Consider the following 18,453-nt stretch of genomic DNA (forward strand, 5'->3'; position numbering starts at 1 on the left):
AAATGAACAAACAGACAATTAAAAAAATACAAAAAAAACCCCACCACAGGTCCTCCTCCCACATGCACTTAGAAATATGGCCTTAGCCCAAAGATTGCTGAAAACAACAGAACTAGAACTTTAAAAAGCTAATTCGACATACATTAAATACAACTGGAGCTATTGCATAACAAAGAAGCCGTATTTTGTACACAGATTAAAACTGGCATAAGGTTAAACTTGAAAGTTTAGGTTGTCCTCTGAGCAATACAGTTGAGATAAGAGCGTTTACAGTAGTGCGTGAGTCTGTCATTTCAGTGAAACTCTCATTACTTTTTCCTTCATTTTATATGATGTACTGTAGTTCATTCTGGTCTTGTAGTTTAAGTTACAGATGGAGGAGAATTTCATTTGAATTTTGTTATCCCTAGATAAGCCATGTCTGTTCCAGCTGATGAAACTGTGGAGGACCTGCCTGTGAGAGATGTAGGTCTAACTCTAGCTGGAATTGGAGGATTACAAGGTTTGTACCAGCTGCTATTTATTACAGTTACAGACTTTGATCAGTGGCTTCTTTAGTTTCTGTCTAAAAATGTTTCTGACATTCCTGCTCACAAAATTAAGTTCAAATACCATCCAAAATCTGGGTTAAATTCTTGAGGATACTATGACCCATTCTGTGTTCCTGTTGCTGGTTATAAGAGGGGAGTTGTTTATGCTTGCAGAAGAAAAGAGGACTTTTTTGCTGAATTGAGGACAAGGCCAGACCCATTTAACAAAATGGGAGGCAAAAGTACTATGCAATTCTGGTATGTTACTCAAGTGCTGCTACTGGAATGGAACTGCTGGGCTTAGTCTTGTATCTGCATAAATTTACAGAGCTATGAGTTAATATTTTCAAGCTTCAAGAGAGTATGTTAACTTGAAAACAGATTAGAAAGCATCTTTGTGGTAACGATCGTCTTAGTTTAGCAAGTAACAACGTACTGTCAAACATACTACTTAAGAAATGTTTCTTTTGTGTTGTCTAGAAGGTAATCAGTTTGCTGTATCTTTTAACTTACTCTTTCTTTTTTTTCTTTAATCCGTAAGAGGGAGGAAAAAAGTGATTAATATGCCAATAAATACGAAAAAAATAATCAACAGAGTCGTACAAGTGTAAAATATCAAATTATTTGAAAACTTTCATTTTATTTTTTTTCAGTATTTCAAAATTAGACTTTGGATTACATGTTGTTGAATGTATTTAAAGTTGTTTTGATTTGGTAGAATTCTCAACTACACAGAATGTAAAAGCTCGACAAGCTGTATCAAGAATCAGTCGAAAGGAACTGGAAGACAGATTTCTTCGTTTACGTGATGAGAACATCTTACTCAAACAGCATGCAAATAAGCAAGAGGAAAAAATGAAAAGGTATTTTTTTAATGTTTTTATTTTAGCTCACAATAACTTTTTTGCCCTTTAAAGCATTATCAACAAATTAAATATCATGCTTATTTCTCACAGAGCACTTTTTAAAGCAGTAGCAAAAATCACTCATTGAAATTCATTTTTGTATTGATTTTTGGATTATCTCTGTGGTATGTGGGTATCTTTTGCAGTGGATGGTATTAGATCCACGTAGAGAGGTATGCTGCTGTCCACCACTTTGGAGTTGGTACCTTGTGTTCATAGCTATTGAGTACAAATACAACAGGTATTCTGGGAACTGAAAAAGAGGCTATAGAATCTCAATTACTCATCAGGAATTTCGTCGCAGAATCACAATGGCCTATACAGAGAGGTTCTGCCACTTACTTTGTTCTTCTCAAGTGGACTAGCATCTAGCCTTCTATTGTCTAGTTAACCCTAAAATATCTTTATAATTGTGATCATCTCTCCTTTGTTCAGGGTAATACATAACTTCATAGAGGAAGTCCCAAGTGGCATGGGGAGCACAGTACCTACCATACCCAAACAACCACAAGCAACTTTAGGCTTTTTATTAAACTTAGTGCTGTGCTGACAAACCGAGCTTGACTCAGCAGAACTGTTCATGGTATTACTATATTCCAGGATAGCTAATTAATCCAAAAGCACTGTGACTCTGTGTTCACATTGTGCTGTACTTAAGCTAATAAAATCTTGCTGCATCTAAGTTAGCTTCTGGTCGGAAGCTAACCGACTCATGAAAGGGCATCTGAAGATACTGCCTTTGTAGATGGCAGTATTCCATACTTTCTTAAGTCCAAAACATTCTTTCCTTTTGACTCAGTATTCAGTGAGTCAGGATCAAATTGACCAGCATGACATAACTTCCATCTTTTCTGTCAGGCTACTGTCAAATCCAAGATGGTAGAACAAATTAATTGTTTGCTTGTTCCAAATGCCATTTCCTGTGTTCAATGACTTATCAAATGCACTCATCATCCACTTAGATAAAATTACACAGAATATCCAAATTGGAATACCTGAATTAATATTTTAAGGCACAGAAAATATAAAATACAGTGTTTGTCTGCATTGCCAGAGAAAAATCTTAACTCCTCAAGCTAAATTTCTTTCCCAGCATCCCCCATGCCAAAACCCTTGTAACTAAAAGTTTGGAATGGATTTACGGTAGAAATACATCCAAAAAAAAAAATAAAGAAACAAAAAACCTGCTTATAGGCAAGTAACATTCTATGACATCCTAAAGTTATTACAGGGTTTTTTTTGTTTCACCTTTGTTCTTTTAAGTAGAAGCTTCTGTCCACAAGTATACAAAAGTAAAACAAGCCCCTTTAAACAAATGAAGTGTGTCCTTGTTTTCAGTTTTCTTTCTGGGCCTGCAAAAATAGATTCCCTGTAAACTAGACACAGGTCTTGAAGATGTGCGACCAATTTTGTAAAGTCTTGAACTTGTCTTTCTCATCAAAGCCACCTTTTCTTTCTTTATATGCCAAGTTTTTTCCATTCACTGCTGGGTATGTTTTCTGTTCTCGTATATTACATCACCCCCATGTGCCCTCTCTGCCTTTTGTTCTACTTTACCAGTGTTTATCAAAACTAAAGGAAATCAAAGGTACTACCCTTGAGATGCCAAAAGCAAAATTTGTATCCTCTTAAAGACAGATGAGAACCGTACCCTCTGTATCTAATTATATTCTTCAGCTAACGGTTCCTTCTCTGAAGCACGTTGGTAATATTTACAAAGTATAATATTGAGTATGGTAATGAGAACTGTTGTCTCTTTTTCCAGCGTACCTTCTTAAATATCTCTACCTATATATTTTAGCCACTTTAGAACTAAAATATATATTCAAATACTAAAATACTAGAAATGATATATCATTGGAATGTTACATATTATTAGCGTTCTTTCAATAGTTGAATGTTTTGTGGAATTGTAGCTTTTACAGTTTGCCCCACCACATCCCAAATGTGTAACTTTACTTAACAGCATACAGAGGTTCCTGTATAAGGTCATGCATTAAAAATTACATTTAAGCAGCATATGGAGTAAATATGTGTCCTCCATTTACTAACCTTAAATGATAAGCCTTAGGAAACTGTTATTTGTCAGTGCTATAAAGCAGATTGCTGCACAGTGGTTTCAATTATCTTCAAAGAGTTCTTCACAGGCAGTAATAGTTATATCAAAACCTGAAATTTATTATTCAGGTTCTATGCTGCAGTCTTCACAGTGATTATGTTCCTTTCAACAGAATGCTTTTTATGCTGACTTTTCACATTCTTTTTCATCTTTTTTTTATTATTTTCCCTAGAATGTCCACCAGGATAATACGGCTTGTTAATGATAAAAAAAGGTCTGAACAGGTTGGTGGCGGCCCCAAGCGGCTCGGTCAGGCTGTGGAGCTGGAAGAAATGATTGAGCATTTGCAAGAGAGAGTTCGTGAGCTTGAGAAACAAAACGAGAACCTCCGCAGCAAACTCATTTCAACTAAACAGCAGCTCCAGATTCAAGGCCATAGGCCTTGTCTATACAGCAATGTTCAATCTCGTATTAACACTGGTCTCAAAAAAGGGAGTGAGGCTGCTGGGATGCCAGAGCATGCAAAGAAAGGTATAATTCACGTTTATGAAAAACAGTTGTTTATCTAGGTACCACTAATCATTGCTTCAGTGTAGCAAGTACATACTCTTTTCTGTTTGTCAGTGAGCAATAGTACCTGTAGGCAGAAAGATTGTTCTCCCCCTTTATCTTATATTTATTTATAGCAGTCATGGTAACTTGTTTGCCTTTGAAGTCCTGATTTTGAGAATCCACAGTGGTAGCAGTAAAACAAAACTACAGATTTGAAAATAAAGTAGCTATCGAGCAAGTTTTCTAATAGTTAAAATCATGGGAATTTCTTAGTGTAAGTTATCTACATGTTAAAGGCTTATAAAAGAAGTATATGAAAAAGTTGAGCATTATCATGTTATAACAAAGTTTTACATCTGTATTTTGTTTGCACATTTTTTCCTTTTTTAATTTCAAAGTTTGTTCTAGTCTCTTGATACATGTGTGCACAGCACTGCAGACTTGAAAAATCTATTACATGTGTGGACTTTGAAAGCAAATACCACGATGCAGCCATCTTTAATGATGCTTTTTACTGTCAAGACATACTGCTTAAGGCAGTCTCACTCTCAGTCCTTTGTTTATGGTAGCTACAGTTGGAAATTACACTTTAAAACCTTTCTATTTTCATTTAAACATTTGTAGAGGTAGTTGTACTCACTTAACTTACACTCTGTACAGATAGTGTATTTTAAGAAAAAAAAAAGACAGCTATGGCCCTGGTTCAAAACTGAGTCAGGAGAATTGTCTCCTTAGCTTCTACAAGCTATGAATCAGGCTGATGGCCAGTTATATTGTGTGTATTCTCCATCTCACCCTCCCACTGGTCTTTACTTTGGTTACGTTGATTAGTCAGGTATATGAAACCAGAAACAATTCTCATGTTTTTAGACAGGCAATAAAAAGCAATTGGCTCCACAGATTGCATTCTTTAATTTGAATATAGTGCAAGCTTTGACATTTTAAATACACCGACATGTTCACACTTTATATCATGAAGCAGACAGTTTCATTCCCAAAATCAATTTTTTGTTTGTTTCTTTTAACAGTGAAAAAATAGGGAGGAATATAATATATTTATTCGGGCCCAGTGATAGCAGAGAGAAAAGGGCAACTTGGTTCAAGGATTAAAGATCAGATGTTGATATGTCATGCTGTGAGGACTTCTCTTGGCATAAGAACAGATACAGATCAAAGATGTCCAGTGCAGAACTAGGATTGGAGCCATATTACTTAAGGCAGTGGTTCTTAAACCAAAGAGAACGTGAGGAAGAGAAAAAAAAAGGGAGTTATCCACAGAACATCCAATTCAGATAATAAAGTTCAAAAATTTCACAGAAGTTCTAGTGTGCTTATCTCAGTTCTAAGACCTTGTTCAAACTAAGGAGTCCGATAATTTGCGTGCTATGAATATATAGTTTCTCGAACATGTTTTTCTAAGGTGAAGTCTGTTATTAAAAATCTAGTAACCAATACTCAGAACTTGAACACAGTAGCGTTATCTTCCAGGAGGTCAGAGAATATTTTCTATAGTATTCATTAGCATAGGATGTTTCGTGTTTTTTCTCTCTCATGTTTTCTCATCCTGTCCTTTTGATTAATGATAATAAACTCGAGTGTGTGCCTTTTATCTTTAAAGACTGCTGGACTCATAGATTGCTCTGTGAAACTATGAGGCTGTATCTCAAAACATTTTTAGGGCAGATCAGAAAATATTCAGAGCAATTATCAAAAAATAAAATGCCTGGAAAAATTCAGGAGAACTTAGCTGTTTCCAGGGTATGAAGAGGCAAGAAGAATCCACAAATAATAAATACACCTTACTGTGTCTGCTTTGTGTTTGGCTGACTTACTGTAGCAAGTTAATCCAAAAGACATGGTCGGGTATGAATGTTAACTAAACACTCACTAGTTTCGCTCATTACTTTCTTTATTGAGTACAACCATCTTAAGATGTATCATGATTTGAACAAAAATAAATAAAAGGTGTATACTCTAGTCATATATGTATGCATATGTATATAGCACAATTACCCATACTTTAAAATAATACTTTAAGGTCAAAATTCAAAATATATAAAAAAAATCATGTTAACTCAGCACAAACGCAAAGTAGGTAAATTTTTTCAGTCACTTTGTGAACCTGCTGGTATTGTTCTACCTTGAAACTAAATGACTCAATTTTTGGGACTGAGGGATGGCAGCCTTCGTGCTATATTTGAAATTTACTGCATAGTTTGGTCCCACCTCAAAACTTCATTAACTACTTCTTCTGAAGAAAGAGAAGTAAGAGAAAGAGATTTGGAGATACCATTGCTTTTGCTTCTGAACTAACAATTCTTCCTTAAGTAACTTCTCACTCTTCTTCTTCACCAGGGACTTAATATGCTGCTAAAGAACGTAAGGAAATTATTTGCACTGCTGCTAAAAATGGTTCTGTAGTTGCTTGTCTAGGTGAATGACACACATGATTTTGTAAAGAAAGTGCTGTTGGAAAAAATGGGATTACAAGTCCATGTTCCTGTTTAATAATATTGATACTGTTTTTCTTTGAAGACACCATCTCTGTTCTCTAAGTAAAATCTTCTAAGAAAAATGTTCCAAGACACGTTTTTAACACTTCTCTTGAACATTGCATGCTGTTTTGCCCATAGTTCAGATTTTGTAGATACTCTGATTGTCTCTTTCCATGTGAATTTGATGTAAAAATATTTTTTATGGCATTTATATAGTGTTTGTGCAGTATAGAGATTGTTGTATTGTTAAATGCTTTTTCATTCAGTGTGACAAAGATTTATCTTTTCTTTGTTTTCAGGAATGAGATTTCAGGATTTAGAAGTGAGATCACCTAGCCTGGTGCCCCCAATATATGAACAGAGTCTGCTTGAGGATCCAAGGGCTGAAATAAGAAATTTGTATGATTCTCATATTTCTTAGTTTTTGTGATTATAATTGTTAAAAGTTGTGGTTTTCTTGAAGGAAAAAACAATACATTTTTCACAAGTTTTCACTTCAGAAAATAATGTCAACTTGTTGAGTCTGACAACAGTAACACTGGTAACAATACAGAAGTGTTTTAGGATAAGGAAAACATAGGATCAGGGGGTTAGAATGCAAAATGGAGGTACGTAAGGATTTGGCTGGAAGTTAAAATTGATCTCCAATGGTGAGCCTTTCTTTTTGCTAGGATGCAATGCTGCCTGGCTTACTACTGGACAAAACTGACAAAAGCAGAAAGAACCTTAGCTGCAAAATTATTACCTACATAACTTCTAAAATGTGTGGGATAACCCATGCAAGTGGTTACTGTATTGACTGTGTTATGCTGATACATTTAAGCTTAATTTCTAGGGGTGTTCAGATTTTATGGGTAATTTGCAAAAAGTACAGCACAGGATAGTAATGCAAAATGATTTTGATTCACTTCTGCATTTTGAAAGCTGGTTTGTAGTCCAGTTGCCCATTTTAGCTGAAATTGAAGCTCAGGAAACTCTTGATAACATCCTTAACGTAGAGACTGCATGAGAACAGAGAGGTGTTGTATAAGGTGGAAAAAAGGTAGTTAATATTTAAAGATATTGGGGTCTGATTAGGACATTTTTCTTCTTCAAAGAAGGCTCATATTGGAGCCTCTTTTGCTTTCTATACATCTCATTGTCTAAAAGCTGCTTTCAGTATGTGTTTCTTTCCTTAATGATTTACCTAAGTCAGATTTACTACAATATACATAAATGCTAAATTTTCAATAAATGGACAAGCTAAGTATACAAATATATGAATTAGTGTGCAATTATGTATTTTGTGCTTGAAGTTTTGGAAATGCAAAGATTTAGGGGGACCATAGGAAATAATTTTACAGAAATATTCTTATAAATTCTTTTAATAAATAAAATTAAATTATTTGACAGTGTTTAAATGACACTCTTGCTAGCATTCTGTCTGAATTTAACCCTTGCTGAACAGTTACAGTTTTAAAAAAAAAAAATCACGTGCATTATAATAGAATATTGTTACTGAAAAAAAAATCTTTAGTATTTTATAGTGATGGGCCTGGAAAGGGCTATTTCTCCTATACCTGTCCCTTTTGAAGACTAGGAAAATAAGAGCTATTCATTAAGACTGCCATGAGTCTTGGGTTTCACAAAAGCTTTTCTCCTAAGACTAATCAAAAACATTGTGTTATAATGCAGGAAACATTCAAGTAGCATTTTTTTCAGAGATTTCAGTTCTCACAAAGGTAGAAAAACTAACCACAGTTGCACTGAGGTACAAAAGCAAACATGTGGCCAAAAAAATTAAAGTACTTTTAAGTCTATGATAAGTGTATGAAGTAATGAAGAACTGTAGCTTATGCATCAAAAGCTTTAGAGTGAAAAAAATTGCAGATGAGTTGTTGCTTATTCTTATTAGAAAAAATGTTCTTGGAAAAGACATCTGAGATTAGCTTGTCAAGAAAATCAAAATCACAAAGTTCTGGCCTACTGAAAATATTCAGATTCCTATCTCTCTAGTTTTCTACCTTTCTTTTTTTAATTGCATTTATTGGAGAGATTCCACTGTTAAAAACACATCATCCAAATTTTTTAGATTTGTGTGTGTGTGTGTGTGTCTAAAGTTACCTAACTTAGAATAAAAGCTTAAAAATCACTTTCACTGCTCAATCTATTGAAGATCTCATATTCTTTTAATAGCTAGTAATGGTGTTTTCCTCCTCAGAAAACACTTGGTACTAATGGATTAAGAGAAGGATCCATTTAATATAGAGTGTAATAAACCATGAATAAAGTAGCTAGGTTCTGGGAAATATTATTCAGTCAACATAAACATTTATTTTAAGAGTTTCTGTTGTGTTTAATAATGTGCTTGAATTATTTATCTATTGTACTGTTCACATCTTTTCATCTGGTGACCTCTGATTATTTTCATAGTAAGTTGAATTCTTACACCTCTGTTCTGATGCATGTCATTAAGTAGTACAGATTTTGCTGAATGCTTAAAATTTTTGCTCTCTTGAGTATTCATTTAATTTTTTTCTTTTATTAAATACTTACCTGGTTTCAGAGTGTAAGATGCTTGTACTTGCAGGGAGACTGTGATTGAGTCCCAAAGGGAGCGTATTGAGGAACTAGAACATGCCAGAGAGATACTTGAGAGTCAACTAAGAAAGAAAGAAAAGGAAATTGAAGAATCCATCCTACGGCTGAAAGAACAAGAAACAACAAGCCAAAGGTATTGTGAAAAATGTAAATCTTCATGGTGGAAGCTTCAGAAGAGCTATGTCATAATATTTATATATAGCTGTGAAAATTACTTGTTCTCTTAAGAAATATGTGCTTTATTAATTTTTTGCCTTTGGTGAAAGGGAAAAAAGTCATAAAATGTTTTACCGAATAGCCATGGATAATTTTAAGCAAGGTGATGGTTATGATAACAGGTTATGATGTTTTTTTCGCAAATAAACAAAGGTCATGATTCTCATTTAGAGAATTCACTTCCAGCTGATTCAGATTCAACGGAAGTTCAACTCATTAAATTTTAATCATCTATTATTTCTGCAATATAATTCTTAGAAAATTAGATATAGCTTCATAGTGGGTAATTTAATGTTCATTAATACTCATTGATAATTTGGAGTCTACAAATAGTAGAAAAATAATGGCCCTGTATGGGTAGATTAGCAAAGTTTTGAAGGAATATGGTATAGCTGTGCAGTGAAACAAAGACAGACAAACATACTTGCAGAATGTGTTTCACAATAAAGCCTCTGTCAGTTTAATCTCTTCTTTCACTTTTGCAAAAATATACGCAAAATTATATAACTTTGCCTATATTTTCCCTCTTTCGACTGTTTCAATTTTGGCCTGTTACTTATAATTGTATTACACATCTAATATGACATGGACCTGCATTCCTTACTCATTTGATTTCAGTGAAAGTTCTACTTGGATGAGAAATACACGGTCAGTTCTTTAACTGCCTTTTAAGGGAGGGACCCCATTATTATGTGTGAGCATTCTTTTGTGCATCAATGATGCTACATAAATAATACATCATAATGTTTGCTATTAAATTATTCACAAAGTCATAAATCTCCCTTATTCAGAATTTCCTTTATATAGTTTAAATAGGTTAAAGAAGTTGTTATCATAAATAATTTCTCAATCTGTGCCTACAGTGAATTCAGAAAATACTTAAAATATTTTTTCATCATTTGAAAATAAACTGATAAAAATCTAAGAACTTCTGTGCTTCATTATTCTACAGATAAACACTGTTCTTTAAGTACAGCAGGCAGAAACTGAACATAACATCTAAATTCGATGTCAGCTGCCATATTTCTGTGAGATTTTTAAGGAGTTTTAAAGTAAAGATACACTTCAAATTCAGATTAAAAAAATCCTTAAGTAAAGTCAGGTTATAAAAAGTAGTGCAGATCCTTATTTATTTATGTTTATCAAATTACTTGTATACAATCCATAATACTTGACCTAAGTTACTATCTGTAAATTCATGTTTCAAGTTCTGGAAGTATTTCCTTTATAGTATTATTTCTTGTTTGAAACCTGATAAAAGGTAGGTTAAGCATTTAAGAGTTACTGTGTTCGACTGAAGACACTGGGAAAGAAACTGAAAAAAATATCTGCTAGTGCGTATCTAGAATAGTGTGTGTTCTATAATTTTGCCACTGGAATTCTTTATGGAAGTCTGTTAATCTCCATGTTTTTCAGGTTCGTTTTTTTTTGTTTATGTTGCATGAATTGGAGCCAGAACTTAGAAGGTTGCAATTCTCTCTAAGTTTGCTGTAACCATAGATACCTACACATAATTATCTTTAGGAGATTTTCATTAGTTTTCTTTCTTGGAGGTCTTGCAACTGCTATCTAGAACAGTCTGTATTAGTTGTTTTATTATGCAAACAGATTTATAGGTTCTATGTAATTCTTTCTTTTAGTCTTTGCATCAGCAGAGAAGAAACTGTCAATACTGGAATATCACAGGAAAAATTGGAAATTTGGGTGACTGATAAGGTCATCTTATTTCTTCTGTGTAGCTTATGTCTTTGAATTTTGGTACAATTGGCAGCTTTTTTCTTCTTTTTAAGAATACTCTTGGCTGTCATCTGGTTACTTTACTACCCAAAGACAATCTGTTGAAATTCTTTAGGAACTGTGTGGTGCCAAAAGGACATAACAAATGTGCTTCAACCCATCTTCATGTTGTAGTACCATTTGATCTCAGGCTGATGTTAACAAACAAAATTTGGTTACTTTCAACCTTTAGGAAAACATTTTTCTGCTGCATGATTAAGATATTCTTGTGATTGAAATAACTGTAGTTTCCAAGAGGTGAAGCAGTCACAGTTCATTTAATAATCATTGATCCATCAGTGCTAGAGGAGGGAGATAGTGGTTATCTTGAGCCCTATACCCACAAGAAATCCAGAAATACTTTAAAGCTGCCTTTGCAGTTTCACTACAGTTCAACACAAGAGCTACATAACAGTGCTGAGTTCTTGAGCAGTGTACTCCTTCAGATGATTATTGTAACATGGCTGCAATCAATGTTTTTTTTCAATATGTCATAGGAGATTGTTTCAGGATTGTTTCAGGAGTATACAATTCTAACTTAATTCTGACTTAAAGGAGAAGCTTGGCCTGTGGGTTGTTAGACTAAACACATTTTCTTAAATACAAAATATAACTGCATGTAGCTTGAGTGGTTTGAATTTAAAGAAGGCCAATACTATAATAACCTCATGGTTTGATGTCTACGATCCACAGTGTAAGAGTTAAAACATTAAGTCTAAACAATCACATTTTGCAAACAGCTAGCTTCAAATAATTGCCCGTGGTACTTTCCAAAAACATTTTTAAAGCCACTCCAAAATGCATTTGTGAAACAGGTATTTGGTGTTCACACATGTTCGTGCATTTTTTTGTGTTTTGTTTGGTGTGGTTTTTTTAATGAAAAAATTCATTTGCCCGTCATTTTTCAATTCCTTTGACGTTTTTTGCTGCAAAATGACTTTGGAATTAAACCTATTAAATGTGTGGATTTTTGGGCAGGAGTATCATATCTAATGCACTCATGACTTCTATGTTTGCATTGTAGCTTTGCAGACCTGGATTAAAATGTGGAGCATGTTAGTCACAATGCACTATCTAAAGGGTTTTGAGAGACTACAGCATGTATATGAATTTGCTAAATCATGTCTAATATTAAAAATAAACAAAACTATATTTGTATTTCCATATCTGGTTTTTCATATTTAACCAGTTTCCCTAAAAGTCATTACTTTTTTTTCATTTGTAGATAGCTCTTTAGCCAGGCAAACAAATATAGATTTTTATATTCACATTTAAATAATCTTAATAATTTAGATGCTAGGCCTCCTGATGCAATGCTACTGCTTTACCCATTGCAAATATGCTATGAATTACAACATAAAGGTGCTATTAGTAGGTAAACATTGTTGGGGTTTTTTCCCCTTTATATTTTACTTCCTATAAGAAAGAAGAGGTCAAGGAAAGAACATAATGTATATCAACATATAATCCTGTTAGTTCCTAAGCGTCACAAAATGAGAAGAGTACTGCACACTGATGATTCTTTGCTTCTTTGCTTGGGAGTCTATGTATGTATCTCGGACATTGATGCATTTGTAATTGAGAGCTATTAGTCTAGAAACCTTTTATGTATTTTGCCAGACGGAGCACAAGTGATCCTGAGAAGTATGGTGGTGATACTTTTTAACTTGCTTGTTTTGAAAGTGAATGGGGAAAGTTTGTGAGCCACTGGTCCTGTTGATACGATAGTCAGGACTCTCTAAGAGTAGTCTCAGTGTTGTATCCATGTCCTGCTCATATGGAAGCAAAGACAAGATGCAGGGGATGTGGTTTAATTAGACTTCAATTTTATTAGCTTAGCCATCTGGGATTTACTGGCATAAATTTGTACAGTGCAGGTCAAGATCCTTTCTTTAATCATTTCCTTCTGGCGTAGGTTGCTATCAGTCCCCATTCCCACACAGCTGGTCCCCAGCCTGTTATTGGGACCCCACTCTATATGCTTTTAATCCAAATGATAAGAAGTCTGGAAGAGAGATTGTCTCTTTGGTGTATTTCAGACATTAACCCCAAATGTGATTCTTAGATTTTTAAAAAAATCACTTTCTCCCAACTTCATTTCCAATTTCAAACTTTTTAATCCAATTTTAAGGTGAGATTTAGAGTGGAAGCATAGAGTTCACATTCCTTATTTCGGCTCTTGTGGTAGAAGGCATGCTGGAGCTAAATCAGTATGCCCATTAATTCAGGTTACTGCCTCAAGAGGGGTGTTAGTTCCTTTTTCTAACTTCTGCTCCAGGTCTACCTCCATGTCTGCAGGCTCTGTGGCAGAATTTTTAGGTTTTTTGGCAATAGAGCAAATATTAAATAAACTATCTTGGTACAGCTTTATTCTTATGCATTGTTTTGTTATTCTTTGAGCAAAATATTATTTACTTAGTGAAAGGTAGCGTTGACTTTTATATCAAATCTATATAACCCCCCTGTTTTTAAATTATATCAGACTACCTGGGCAGTTGTTCTGGGAGCAGAATACATCAACTACCTGGGAGGGAGAAAGCTGTGTAGATAATCAATTTCTATTCTATTCTACTGTTTTGTGAGAAGTTTTACAGAAAAATGAATCTCCTCAACAGAATCTTCCTCACTTAACTTTGCCTTGCCCACAAAATCTGAAAGGATTTTATTCTTCAACAGCAAACTCCTTGTCATGTACCTAGATGCACTGGACATTCCTTAGACATATTTTATTTAAATGAATAAATAAAATATTGTAGAGGTGTTGTAGAGAACTAATTTTGCTGCTCTAGTCTGAGAGCTGAGATTGTGCTCTACATAGTGCAGTAATAAGAAATTAATTGCACATGCTTTCTGTAGCTGGAAACTTCATGAGATAAATACTCTTGTAATTGTAAGAATTTAAATGATCCCAATAGAAAGTAATTTCTTAGTTCTGATATTGAATAATTTACTTCATAATATCAGTACCCTAAACCTGTTTAAATCAAATGCTGTTTCATTCACTGTTGAAAAAATAGTTAATGTCGATTGTCAGGAGCCATGGGGTTTACATCTGTACATCATAAATTTCACTATCATCTGCTTCTTTTTCTACTTAAAAAGAAAAAAAAAAAAGCGCCCCCTGCTTAAAAAAGAAGGGAGAAAAAAAAAAAAAAAAAAAGAAAAAGCCTTTGAAAGCATTAGAGCCTATTGTTTGATGTGTGGAACAAGATTAAGAAAAACGTGCCACTACATTGGCTTTTAAATAGCTAGCATGAGACAGTGCTGCTGTCTATACTCACCACAACTTTAATTTATGTAGATAACATGTTTTAGACGCATGATAGTTTTAGCATTGCATTAGGGCTGTTTCTTGGGTAAGATCTCAGGTTTGTGAGTATGTTTATCTTCTGTGTAAAGACAATTAACTGGGCAATGCCAAAACACAACAGGATTTGATATTTTACAGAATAAAAGGAAAGTATTTCATGTACTCAGCTGGTTTACAGATGTGTAAGCTTTGTAGTTCGTTTTCTTGCTTCAGTATGGTGTTGTGACAATTCATCCAATATGTCTAAAACAGATAAATATTGGAAGAGAAATTTGAAATGCTAAAGATTTATTCTGATTTTATATTTTATGTCAACACAAATCAGAAGAAGCTGTGACAATAATGGGATTTTGTTTCACTGTTTGAAGTAAGGGAAAACATCTAAATAAATATTTATTTAGATTTTGAATTATTGTAAACGTATTTTCTATTAAACAATACGTTCTCTAATTAATCTTAGAATTGTAACAATATAGAGCATCTACATGGATATTCAGTGGGTTTTATGTAGTTAAGACACACTTGCAGCTTCTTTGAATGCCAGCCTTAAGGTGTTACAGTATGAATTGCTGCATCACTTTTTCTTAGCAGGATTTGATAGGTATAAGCTCTAAGAGAAAACTCCATAAAATGGCAATGTACTGGCACCAAATACTTTGGAGGGTGGAAAAGAAGTGAGTTGAAAACAAATAATCTCTTTAGGTATAGAATTGTTTTCTCTTCCTGTCGTGTACGTTTTGATACAATAAACGAAGATGTATATGTATTGATTGAAGCTACCATGTCATTGCGTGGTAGAATGTTTATTTACCTGAATTCTGTAATATGGACTATAGAAGAAGAAATTAATTTAGCTATCGCACACTAGGTCTTCTCCCAAATGTGTTGTAGAAAGCAGATTTGCAAAGGATTTCAACCTTTCAAAACAAAAATAGTAAGATAGTTCATTTTGTATCTTTACCCTCATGATGCATTTCTTTTTATTATGATTTTGAAGGCTAAACATTCGGGACAATGTCGAAATGATCAAGGTCCGTAAGCAGCTGGTTGAGAAAAGCAATGCTCTTTCAGCAGTGGAAGGAAAATTTCTCCAGCTTCAAGAGGTAATTGTGATTTGGTCAGAAGTAGTCCTTTACTCTCATCACATAAGCATGCATAAATTAAAAATAAGTATACGTAATTCTTGATTCTGAGTCAATGCTGAGTGCATGAAAATGAACCACACAATACATTGCAGCCAGGCTACTCCAGATGTGTAGGGTTTTTTAGGCTTAATTTTTTTTTTTTTTTTCAGAAGGGTCTAGCACGTCTTAAAGGTTTTATCTGCAAAGCCATCCCAGGCAGATTGTGGAGAGTGAACTAAGTTGTCTGTCTATTGAGAGAGATTCCTGATCATTTAAAGAGAGGGCTTTGACTTAAATGTACTGAGTTACCGAAGACCTCCCTCACTTTATCAGTCTTTGAGTAAGTTGGGGAGGTTTGATTGTTTAGAGTTCTGATGTTAGGACTTAGCATGTGTTTATCAGTTCATGGAAATTATTTTAGAGGGCTACTCTAAGTAGTAGAATTTCTTTACAAAGAGAGCAGTTTTATGAAAATATTACCAGAACATGCAACTGCATGGTAGATTCCTTATAGGTTTTAGTTATACAGCATTTTTCTGCTACTTCCCATGTGTACTTGGAGATCCACATGTGCATAAAGACAGAGGTAGTAGGATAATAACTTAGGAATGTAAGTAGGAGTTCTGCATGCAATAGAGCTTTATAAAGTATCCTAGCCTTATGAGGTGGAAGCACTAGAGATCGTTGTAAGCTCTTCCTGCTGCCTGCTTCTTATTATGTTAGCATGCTAAATAACACTTGTGCCACTAGGTTTTTGTTCTGTTCCTTTTTTCCTGTGTTTTTCTGCTTCTGCATTTTGTTTTACTTTGCTTCCCTCCCCTGCTTCAGTGTAATACCTATATCTTCTCTGCCAAAGCAGCACTTCTGTTAGTAGCTCAAATCTAATTTTTCACAGGGTGAGCTATGTACAGTGTAAATTCCAGGGGAGACGAGTTGCACATGGCTTTTTCTTAAACAGAAAGCGATAAGTGAACTGTGCCATTTTAAATCATATGCAACTTTTTGGTAATTTACAGCAAACATCAAGTACTTATGCCTCTGTCTTGGCAGCAGCTGAATGGAAACACATGCCTAGGATTCAAACTAGTATTTGAGGATATTGTTTCTAATATTCTCAGTGAAAGCTGCATGTTTGAAAAGAATGAGTGTGTTTTCTTCCTCATTTTTTTGCAAGATAAAGGATACAATGGTTTCCCATTTCCAATCATTTGAATGTTTGAAACATGTCGACTAAATGTGAATAACTGTAAAATCCAAGATTTCTACTTTAGGTGGCATGTAAAGTACTTATCAACAGAGCAGTTTTAAGTATTTTTTTAGTGTTTATCTTGGTGGGTTTTATGCCTATTGAGTTAATTATAATTTACTTTCAGCTTCTATCAGTTGAAACCTATATAATTCCTCCATGTTCATCTTTGAATTTAAATCAGCCCAAAATGGGAAAACACGGAATGATAAGAGCCTATAATCCTGCTCCATCTAATGTTACTGAAGTTGAGCTTACTACCAAACATTTACATGACAGTTTTGTTGATAAAGAATTTTAATGTAGCTGGTTGAATGAAGGAGTTGTGCAATCAGCAGATTTTAGAACAAAGAAGAACAAAGGACCCCTGAAACTGTATATTTGATTCCACTGGTATATTTGTTTGCTTTAATTACAGACTGAACATTCAGGATTTCATGATTTGTAATATGAAATATATTAACCTGTGCAACTACAATTTAAAATAATATAGAGGATCATCTTGAACAGTCAGTATAACAATTTCACAACTGTAGTTGAGAGCAGTTTGTGCAATATTTCTAGGAGATATATATCCATTTCCTTTAACTGAGTTATTTCTAATCAACAATGTTATCAAGGCATATTTCCCAAAGAAAAAAAAATCCAGACTAGAAATTTTAAACTAAAATCATCGTCCAATTGTTGTCATGACCCGAGTCTCAGGATACTCCAGGGAGAGCAGGATAGAAAAAAGTCTGGGCATAATGGGAAAAAAAGTGCTGACAGAACACTCAGATAAAGAAGAATATCCAGGTAAAGAATGCATTTTGGGGAAAAAAGAAAATAATGAGGATGAATTCATGGTCTCCATAAGGTTAATGAGGAAAGTTAATCCAAAATGGTCAGGAGAGCAGCAGAGACACTGAAGATTAGAGTGAAGTTGAAGCAAGGAGATTTTTCAGGAGGATGTTTTTGTTGCATTTGATGAGATGGTTCAGTAGAATAAATATGATTGTAGAATTTGTTTTCAGCTGTTTTGGAAATTAAGGACAGAGATGAGGGTGAAATGGACTATGAAAGGCAGCTTTTCCAAGGTGCTGTTTCGATTTTTTTTTTTTTTTTTTTTCTTCGTATATTGAGGGTTGAAGTGACGCAAGTTATTGAAAGGAAAAGAAGTTCAGGAAAAAGTTGAAGCTGGGAGATGGGGAAGAAAAGATGAGTTCACTTGGACAGTTGGAAGGGTTAGGGACAGTAGGGCTAATGATTTGGAGGAGAAAGGAAAGAAATTTGGAGAGAAATTAAAGGAGTATGAAAGAATGATTTTTAAGGTATCATTTTTTGAAGTTACTGCAATACAGTTCACGGATATAGGGCAAAGCAAGAGGAGCACTGGGAAAAAGACTGTTAAAAATTGATGAGTAATATACTTCATTACCTCTCTGACTGACTGCTGATATTATTTGTTCTCCATGATACTTTTGTTGCTGAGAAATGAGATATGGAAGGTTGAAGATCAGGTTGGTGATTGGTTTTTCTGTGGGTTTTTCATTTGTTTCTAGGATATTCAGACTGCATGTGAACCTAAACAATTTGTAAAGGATCCACATTCAGCTTCTTCATTTAACTACTTTGTAGTAATATTATATGGAAAAAATGAAGCTAACTTTTTTTCTGTCTA

The 18,453-nt window shown here is 34.2% G+C and overlaps 1 protein-coding gene across 1 annotated transcript in view; it reads left to right on the forward strand.

The window, feature by feature from the left end:
• Positions 1-416: 416 nt before the first annotated feature.
• The window catches only part of RPGRIP1L (RPGRIP1 like), a 73,297-nt gene continuing 55,260 nt past the window's right edge, over positions 417-18,453 (forward strand). The window contains exons 1-6 of the mRNA XM_086469575.1: positions 417-502; positions 1,249-1,393; positions 3,727-4,025; positions 6,841-6,940; positions 9,111-9,254; positions 15,421-15,526. Coding sequence (XP_086325701.1) covers positions 418-502; positions 1,249-1,393; positions 3,727-4,025; positions 6,841-6,940; positions 9,111-9,254; positions 15,421-15,526 — 879 coding nt within the window. The 5' untranslated portion in view covers position 417. The remainder of the gene's footprint in view (positions 503-1,248; positions 1,394-3,726; positions 4,026-6,840; positions 6,941-9,110; positions 9,255-15,420; positions 15,527-18,453) is intronic.

The sequence above is a fragment of the Leptosomus discolor genome, chromosome 8 (genome assembly GCF_034619465.1).
Source record: "Leptosomus discolor isolate bLepDis1 chromosome 8, bLepDis1.hap2, whole genome shotgun sequence".
Taxonomy (NCBI): Eukaryota; Metazoa; Chordata; class Aves; order Leptosomiformes; family Leptosomidae; genus Leptosomus; species Leptosomus discolor.